The sequence below is a fragment of the Vombatus ursinus genome, unplaced genomic scaffold, assembly GCF_900497805.2.
Source record: "Vombatus ursinus unplaced genomic scaffold, bare-nosed wombat genome assembly UNPS02009205.1, whole genome shotgun sequence".
In the NCBI taxonomy this organism is placed as follows: domain Eukaryota; kingdom Metazoa; phylum Chordata; class Mammalia; order Diprotodontia; family Vombatidae; genus Vombatus; species Vombatus ursinus.
Genome location: NW_020948983.1, coordinates 20857939 through 20867601, shown reverse-complemented (window position 1 = coordinate 20867601; position 9663 = coordinate 20857939). Strand labels below are relative to the sequence as shown.

At 44.9% G+C, this 9663-nt stretch overlaps 1 protein-coding gene across 3 annotated transcripts in view; it reads right to left on the bottom strand.

The window, feature by feature from the left end:
• Positions 1-295: 295 nt before the first annotated feature.
• ZNF592 (zinc finger protein 592) overlaps positions 296-9663 on the bottom strand; it is a 59120-nt gene continuing 49752 nt past the window's right edge. For all 3 annotated transcript variants that reach the window (XM_027851698.1, XM_027851697.1, XM_027851699.1), the window contains exons 4-9: positions 3742-3918; positions 3254-3413; positions 2846-3148; positions 2225-2337; positions 1435-1570; positions 296-885 (exon numbers count right to left, since the gene is read on the bottom strand). In XM_027851698.1, coding sequence (XP_027707499.1) covers positions 391-885; positions 1435-1570; positions 2225-2337; positions 2846-3148; positions 3254-3413; positions 3742-3918 — 1384 coding nt within the window. In that variant the 3' untranslated portion in view covers positions 296-390. The remainder of the gene's footprint in view (positions 886-1434; positions 1571-2224; positions 2338-2845; positions 3149-3253; positions 3414-3741; positions 3919-9663) is intronic.

Sequence of the window (9663 nt, the reverse complement as noted above, 5' to 3'; positions counted from 1 at the left end):
AATCTTAATTCCATCCAGCATTCTTACCACATGCCACTTCTCCAAAGCACATGAACTTGGGGCAGGAGAAGATGAGGCAGAAAATGTATCAGGCCTAAGAGTATGACATCCTAAGTCTCAGCGCTAGGAAGTAGAGGAGGGGAAATCTTGGGGGCCCAAGTGTAGCTCCAAGCAGCTACCTATTAACCCCCTTGGGGTCCAAGGGACCCAGCATTCTCCAGGCCAGAACAGACACTGCTCTGGGGACACAGCCACACACACACAACCACACACACACAGCCACACACACACAAAATGGGGCACAGCTTTTTTTTTATTTCGTCTTCTCCACAAGGCAGGTACTAGGACAGCATGGCCCTCCCTGGCCCTCCCACATTTCAAAACCACTTGTTACACCCGAGGAGATGTCATGTGGCTATTCTGGTCCTGAGTGGCCTGTAGGTGGCCTGCTGTGTCCTGCTCACAGTCCTCCTTGGAGGCCTGACTCTTCTTCCATTGGCTTTCCTCCAACCCAGCCAAGGCAGGCTCCCCCTGATAGTCCTCACACCCATTCTCATTCATTTCCAGGGAAGCTCCTTCCCCAGGCCCTTCTCGCTCAACCTCTTCTGCTTCCTCTGGGTCTCTCACTTTGTGAACAATGAAGAGGTGTCGGTTGAGAGAGCTTGATGAGGTGTAACACAAGCCACACAGCAGACACTGGGACGTGGAGCTGTCTACCTGGTGCTGAGGTATGTGGCTCTGAAACTCCGGCCCCGAGTCTGTGGCAAAGCTGCACTTTGCACACTGGAATTGGGCCTTGAGTCTTTTGGTGGTGGGGACAGCTGCTCCATTGGTGGAGCCTAGGGCACCTTCAACCTCAGCAGCCGATCTCTTCAGAGCTTTCATCTAAAAAAAAAAAAAAAAATGAACAGAGTCCAGTGGTGAAAGTCACTGTGGAATAACCCTAGTTATCACTGGTAGCCCTCCTGAGGGCACAGAATGAATTACTGCCTAAGCCAGACCCACACGATTTCCTCCAGAGCCACGGAGGTCTAAGGCCTTCCCGACTGTCCCTCTTATCTCTATGCAGCCTCCCACTTCAGTAAACAGGACCCCAGGTGTGTGTTGTGTGTGCTGGGTGTGGTGGGAGGGGGCAGGAGAGGACAGGAAGTAGTTGTGGTGGTGAAGATGGAGTAGGGGATTATTGTGCCTACAGAGAACTGTGACAACAAATCACGCTCTGGCCTTAGAACTCCTCTTCATTCACTTGACTCTATCTGCCTCCCGCCTCCATTCCAACAAGGCAGTAACCCCACGTGTGAAGCTTCTGTTCTGCCCATATTCAGTTAGCTTTAAAAGCTACCCATGTCTTCCAACAATCTTCATTTGCCTACATGGACCAATACTCAGGACATAAACTCCATCCAGGAAGCTGTCATTGGAAGGGAAACTCACCTGGGAGGACTCTCCAGCAGGAGGTCTGGCTTTGGACGTCTGGCTCAAGTCTAGATTTTTGATGCCATGCATAAGGCTGACGTGGTTCTCCAGCAGGGAGAGCTGAGGGAAGCTGGGCCTGTCCTCTGTGCAATACCTTCAAAAACCAGGCCAGGAGAGAAGTAGAATCAGAGCCTCTAGTATCCAATGGTGAGTGGAAAAGGAGATGCAAAAAGAAGTAACTCCCAGCTTAAGGGTTTGACACTAGTGTCCAATACAAAGAAGCACCAAGAAAGCCCTAGACAGATCAAAGTGATTTCCCCACAGCATCACAGCAACATACAACCAGGCTAACAAACTCAGTCTCATAGCTGAGCCAGCAATGTCAGAACCAATGGAACTGTTCCTGCTTCTCCTGGCCACTGGATGCCCAGCAGTAGGGGTGATGGCGGTCACCAAACTAAAAACCAGGGATGCTCTGAGAGCTAACAGAATATTCAAGTGTGTCATTTTGAGTGGGCAAGGGATTTCATAAGAACTAGCATCCAAGCCTCCAATAGCAGGCTTTAGCACAAATGTATTATTTCTAAAGCTTAGGAGCTACGGACAATAATACTGGGGAAAAGAACATAGATGCCCCACTCTCTTTTATGGCATAGTCAGGGGTTTTCTTCTCTTACCTTTCTAAGGTGACCTGAACCACTGGGTTCTCTCACAACAGGTCCCCATATGCCATCAGCATAGTTGCTTTCAACTCCTGGAATCCTCTAACCATGGCCTCTAGCCAAGAGCTACTTAATAGGAAACTTACCAACAAGTATAAACCTTCTTGGCTGTATCATGGTTGTTTCGGCTATGTCGTCGAAGGTTAATGGCGGTATGGAAGGAGCATTCACACTGCCGACATGGAAAGCGCTTCACTATCTGAATAGAGGAAACAGGACACAAAGCATCAGACCCCAGAGAGCTGAGAAAGATTTGTTTTTAAAGGGAGGAAGGCGAGGAAAAGAGGAAGAACATGCTTTTTCTAGACCCAATGACCTCTGTGTATTCTAAGACCTGATATATCTGAGGATCCAACCCAACCCAGAAGGACAGAGCCATGAAGCTGACACTGTAAAGGATCTGAAAGCTCTGACTACACAGAAACGAACTCTTGAAATTCAGGACTGTGTGACCTGGCAGTCAAGGCCTGGGTCTGGGCATCAGAATTCCTTTGACTCTCCTTGGGACCTTATGCTACCAAAGGAACTCAAGAACTAGGAATGACAGAATATTCTGCTCCCTGGGCTCAATGTTCTCTCAACCTGTTAAAGGAACTCAGGTACATCTGTGGCTGTGCAGCTGTACTTCAGCACCGACGGCGCCTGATCACACTCTTCCCTTCCCCTTCACTTGTCAAGGCCCCCAAACCTAGCTGCATGACACTTACCCGGCCATGGCTCTTCTTCATATGAGACACATAGCTCTCACGATCAGGGAGACACTCATGGCACTCTTGGCAGGTCCAACCAGTGCTCCTCAATTTGGACCTCATTTCAGCCTTGTTCTGGGCATCAGCACGGCGCTCCCCAGGCCTGTCCCAGCAGACTGAGGTCTGGGTACCACTCTGCCCAGCAGTACTAGTGGCTGATGGCTCAGCAGGGCTCCCAGGGCCTGGACGCCCAGAGGATGTCTCAGTTGTAGACCGTAGGCTGGGCAGCTCTTCCACATTTCGTGGGACACCATGGACATTCTAGGGATGGGGAGGGTGATTACTGACTGAGCAAGGAGATGGATGTAGGGTACCATGCTTGCACTGGTTCTCTGTGAACCTCCCCACCCAGGTCTCCTGACCCACCTTGACATGTTGCATCAGCAGCTGCTTCTGCATGAACACAAGCTGACACTCAGGGCACTTAAAAACTCCCACCAGCAATTTGTTGGTGTTCTGATAAAAGTGCTGCTGCATCAGCTTCTTTTTGTTGAAGACAGTTTCACAAGAACACTTATAGATCAGTCTAGGGGAAGGAGGAACAAAACCAGGAGGATTAAGCCTCTCTACATAAAGGACTGCAGGATCCTGAGAGGCCCTACAGGCGCAAAGCATGAACTACTTATTTCAAAGAAAGGATTGCACAATAGCTGCTAGAATTTAGGCACAGAGTACTACAGCTACATGAGAACCAGAAGGACATTTGGGGATAAAAACCTCTTCCCTCTAAATTCTTTTCAGCAAATGTCCCTGTCCCAACTTCTCCCAAGGTTCGAGACACTTCCCTCTAGGCTGGCCCCCTGTCTCACACAGCACTTTGGCCATCCCTCCCCCCACCAGGGATATGCACTTACTGAGAGGCTTTGTGTGGCTGGGCAGGGTGCTGGGCAGCACTGTGGGCAGCAGTGCCACTAGCAGATTTGAAGGCCATAGGGCAAAATGCACACTTGTGGAAAACCTGGCAGTGCCGCTCTTGGATGTGCCTCTTCAGCAAGGCTAAGGTCACAAAGACAACTCCACAGTGGATGCACCTGGGTAGCAAAGACAAGGGCGGTCAGGCCCAGGGTATGTGTCGAGGTAGAGATAAGCACAGGTACGGCACTTCACTGAATACCTTCTCCTCCATTCCCCAACCAAAACATCTAGAGCATGAGCTCTCTAGCCACTAGCCATATTCACAGTGAAATTATAACATCAAAGGGCAAGATCAAGAATGGTCACCAGTAGGCCATGGTTCTTGTTTTCCAGGTCTCTACACCCAATCCAAATGCTTTTTCAGAAGCAGCTTAGGAAGTGTGTCCACACAGGGGGGCTGGGAGTACTGGCAATAGGAAGACACTATAGGACGATGAACTTGGGAGGAATCAGAACAAATTTTAAAAACAGTCCCAGAGATTGGCCAGTGTCAACAGCATGTGGCTTGTTCTGGCCTCAATCACCCCCAGTTAGAAACTGTCTCTCTGGCCTTGGGCCTCCAGTGTGTTTCACGTGGTGTATTCTGCACAAGTGGCACCAACAACATGGTGCCTCACACTAAAGTTATTTGTGTACACAGCCTCTCTCCTTTGACAGGCAACAGAGCTGTGTCTCCAAAGCACATCACAGTTGTAGTCGAAGTTGTAAAAGTCATAGTCGTGAGTGTAGTAGTAGCAGCAGCAGCAGCAGTAGTAGTAGTAGCAGCAGTAGTAGTTGTTGTTGTTGTATTAGTGGTGGCAGCAGTAGTACTCATCATAGTAGTAGTAGTCATCATAGTAGTAATTGTAGTAGATACATACACATTCATACGTGTGTGTATGTGTGTATGTGTGTGTGTGTGTGTGTGTGTATCACTTTAAGGTTTGCAAATGGCTTTGCATATGTTTCACAACAACCCTGAGAGGTGGGTGCTATTATGATTCCCATTTTACTAGTAAGAGTCTGGGGCTGGATTTGAACTCAGCTCTTTCCTGACTCTTAGTCCAGCACTTTATCAACCTAACTAAACTGGATACAGTAGGCACTCTGTAAGTATTTATTAAAGAAAATAGAGAGCTGAGGTGGTAATTCATTAATCACAGCAACTCATAAGACAAAGAAAAATATAATATTACCATCAGTCCTACGCATTATGCTATTACAGCATCAGTAACAGAATGGTGGAAGAGGAGGAACAGTGTTAACAATCACATATTTTAAACCATTGATGATAATGATAAATGTGAGATTCTTGTTCACTGAACAAAGAATAAACACTATTAGAAGAAACAAATATATCAATACTGATATTTTCATTATAAATGAAACCGAAAGAAAAAAAGGAAAACAAAGTTAGATAGAAGGATGGCTCACAGCTCTTCTTCGAAAAGGCAAACAAATGTGTTGGTGAGTTGGTTTTATTACATTCAAAAGCAACAACAAACACAATTTCATGAGACATTTGATAATTATAGTACTCATTATTAGAATCTGTAAAAAGACTTTCCCTCCTGTTGCAGAAGAGGTATAGATGCTCTTCAAAATATTTCATAAAGCCCCCAAACTAAATCAACAATATACAGAAAAGGGTGGGAAAAAAATGTTGGAGGATTAAGAAATAACTAAATTTGCTAGTTCATAGATAAATCTTGGTAAGAGATCCAATTAAGCCAGATCATTGAAAAACAATTAATGATGACTCTATGAGGACAACAAATGAAAAACGGAAGATTTTTTCGATTGCTATACCACCAATCAATCAACAAGCATTTATTAAACACCTGCTATGTGGCTGGCATTGTGCCCAGCATTAGGATTTCAAAAACAAAAACTCAGCAGTTTTCGCACACCATTTTCTCTACCAATGACAACAGAGCTTGCCATATTCAGATTTTTAATATTTCAGTTAGGTAGCACAATGGATAGAGTGCCGGGCTTGGAATCAGGAAGACCTGAATTAAAATCTGACATCAGACACTTACTAGCTGTATGGCCCTGGGCAAGTCACTTAACCCTGTCTGCCTCAGTTTTCTCATCTGGAAAATGAGCTGGAGAAGGAAATGGCAAACCACTCCAGTATCTTTGCCAAGAAAACCCCAAATAGGGTCACACAGAGTCAGACATAGCTAAAAAACAACTGAACAACAAACAACAATAACATTTCAGTCCCTGACTGGCTCCATGACTTGCAGATACACAGGAGGTCCTTTGAGGGAGGTGTCATAATTTTAAAGGTGTGAGGAATCAACTTGAAACTATCTCAAAGAAGGGATAATGCCCATCTTTTTTTAAAATTGGTAATTTAACTGTCAAAAAAAAAAGGCGACTAAGAAAACAAGAATAACTACCACACTACGTGCCAACTCTACTTTCCCATATCTATAAAAATTTTATGAGAATAATCTTTACCCATATTGAAGGCATGAAGTAATCAGAAAAGAACAGGCAGGCTTTCAAAAGCAACATGCTACAAAGGATATCTTTACAGACAGACAAGTGAATGAAATGTGAAGAAAATACAAGATTTCACTGGGCTTATTGTTTGTTAACTATAAAAAAAAATTTGATTTGGTACGGCTTAAAGGTTCTCCTTCAATAAAGTGAATCCCATGCATGAAGCAAAAGCAAAATCAAACAAGATTCCATGAAAGATGGACAAGCAACAATTGTTTGATGACTGATTATAAATAGCAAAGCTTAAAAGAAGGAGATGGAGGTATTTACCACAGTCAAAGGGTGTTTGAAGAAAAGTCCAAATAGAAGAGGGATTCTCTATTGATACTGAAGACCTCCAGATGTTCCTGTCTGCAGGTGGCATTGTGCAACACCGCAAAGTTTCCTAAATGAGATCTGTAATCATTCAAGAATTTAGCCTACCTGGCCTCACAAGTAAAATCAAGGAGGTAAAGAATGTCCATTGAACAGACTATGACATGCAATTGAATGGTCAGTCTGTAGAGCTAAACCACCAGTACATGTAACTGTGCATGGACAGTAAAATGGGCTGAGAGTGGAAGAGGTGGGATGATAGCCTGGGCGGGGGAGGGTCAGGAAAAAAGCATCCACTCTATCTCAGAATCTATGACAATGGAGATGTCATTGGGCCATCCAGGTCCCTTCAGTCCTTTAACAGAAATCCAGACACGGCATGACCTGAGATTTTGGGAGAGCAACTTCTTAGGATTTAGAGGACGCAGAGGCAGGATCCTTCAAACTAAAATTCTATCAGAGAAATAAGCCCAAGAGGGACAAGAAGCTCTCAAGAATGAAATTCTGAAGATATAAAGAGAAACAATTTTAGAGGAGAGGAAAAAGAGTAGTTGTTTGTGTGGCCCAGGGCACTCACCAACCAATTTGAGTTTTCAAAAGTCACATAAAGCAGGAAGACAAGGGATGAATACAAACAGCATGGCATAGTCCTTTAAGAGTCGTGTCAGAAGTTCTGAAGCTTAGAATGAGCCAGCTAGGATCGAAAAAGGGATCCACAAACAACCTCTTCTGAGAAGAGGAGGCTCAGCAAAGGAGCGAGGCGACAAGTGCTGGTGGAGGCGAGGCAGGGCTGCTTCTGCTGCTCCTGTTTTCTCAGACAAGGAGGGTGACCTCTGGACTGGAAAGAAGAGAAAAAGAAGTAGGAGTAGTCACAGTGAAGAGTGAGCTGGAAGGGATGGTGTAAAAAGTAAGATAAGGCTGGAAGAGGAGGCGGGCTGGGTATTTACCAAGCCGTGATGGATCACAGACAGGCCCACCCCATGTCAAGAGGTCTAGAAGAAAGTTTCCAGTATATCGCACATCAAATGGACTTCCCATGGAGGAAATCTGGTAGGATGTGGGTAAGAGTTGCACAAAGAGTGTAGTCAGATTGTGATTTGTATCCCTGGAGGAGACATGCGGATGGATGAGAACTATTTTGAAGTCTCAAAGTACACAAAGGCAGTTCAGGACAACAGGCCACACACCAGGCCTCAGAACCTGCACTTCATGTGCTGACCTGATGAGTCCCTCCTCAGACCTCTATCTTCCTCCAGAAGCCGTGAAAAGGACTAAAGGAATGAGAAAAGGAATTTCAGATGGCCACAGCTCAGCAAATAAGGTGAAGGATCTACTATTTTTCACACAGAGCAGAAAGTGATACGTACTAAGTGAAATACACAGAACAATTTATACAATAACAAAATTACTGTAAAGACAAACAACTTTGAATGATTTAGAAACTCTGATCAACCCAATGGAACCGACTGTTCTAGAGGACTCATGATGAAAACAGGCTACCCACCTCTAGAGAGGTGATGAACTGAAGAGTACCTATTGAAGGATATTGGAGGGGGAGGGGGTGGCACACATACTTGTAATGGGGTTTAGTTTTCTTGCTTTCCAGTTAGGTGAGAAATGGAGACAAGTGAAGCAGGGAATACATAATTGGAAATAAGATAAAATTGAATTTTTAAAAAGAAACGATACATAGTGATACCCATTAGTCACCCAATTCCCTCAGCAGAAAATGGGTTTTCCTTCCTCAGAACTCTTTAGGGCATTTTAAACTTCTTTGCAAACATTACGTTCTAACTTACATTGTAGAAGGGAAAGCAGTGACTTGCTAGAGCTCTCCCCCAAACCCCTCCAAATACCTACAAAAAAATGGCTCTAAACAAATTCTAAAGCAGCAGAACCCACAAAAAAAACAGAGTAAAGCAAATTTCCAGCCCAAGACAACCTGGATGGCTGATCGGAAAGGTATATCGGGCTGGGCTGGGAGAGGGGCGTAGTTTGGCGTGGGCGCGCAGGCCGCAGCAAACCTAGAGCAGTCCTCTGAGGACTGAATCGCAGGCAGCTGTAGTGGTTTCCAGACTTCTCAACCCACGAACGCCAAAGACAACTCAGAAGGTCAGTGGGAAAAGTCTGTTACTGTGGTGAGAGAAGAAGCTAGATCTCAGCTGCCCCAAGGGGAGCGGCTGGCTTCCGGCCCAGAGACTGAGGGGGAATCGCGTGGCTGATCAGAGGGGGATTGCAAGGATCTCTTTGCCAGTGCTGAGGCAGGAATCTCTTGCTTTACTGGTGCTTGGATATGGGTCACAGTTTTGAGGGGCGGTCCTGGGGCAAGGAGGAGCGCTTTTGTGGTGGAGCTTGTTGTGGTGGTGGAGAGGAAACACCTCACCCCATATCATAGCACCCTGGAAGAACTGACACTTTTCAGGTCCCTAGAAGCATCTCTGAAAACAGCTGTACAAACCCCCAAAGCTTGGGACAGTATATTCTCCACATTGGAAACAGACTTTTACCTTAACAAAGAGTTTAAAACTCAAGTAATTGGTTGGGATCATGAGCAAGCAGTGCAAAAAGAATCAGACTATATTATCTTACTTTGGTGACAAAGAAGATCAAAACATACAACCAGAAGAAGAAAACAAAGTCAAAGCTCCTACATCCAAAACTTCCAAGAAAAATATGAATCAGTCCCAGGCCTTGGAAGAGCTCAAAAGGGATTTTGAGAAGCAAGTAAGAGAAGTAGAGGAAAAACTGGGAAGAGAAATGAGAGTGATGCAAGAAAATCATGAAAAGCAAGTTAATAGCTTGCTAAAGGAGACCCAAAAAATACTGAAGAAAATAACACCTTAAAAAATAGCCTAACCCAAATGGCAAAAGAGGTCCAAAAAGCCAATGAAGAAAAGAATGCCCTAAAGAGCAAAATTGGACAAATGGAAAAGGAAGTCCAAAAGATTACTGAAGAAAATACTTCCTTAAAAATGAGAATACAGCAATTGGAAGCTAGTGACTTTATGAGAAATCAAGACACTGTAAAACAAATCCAAAAGAATGAAAAATTA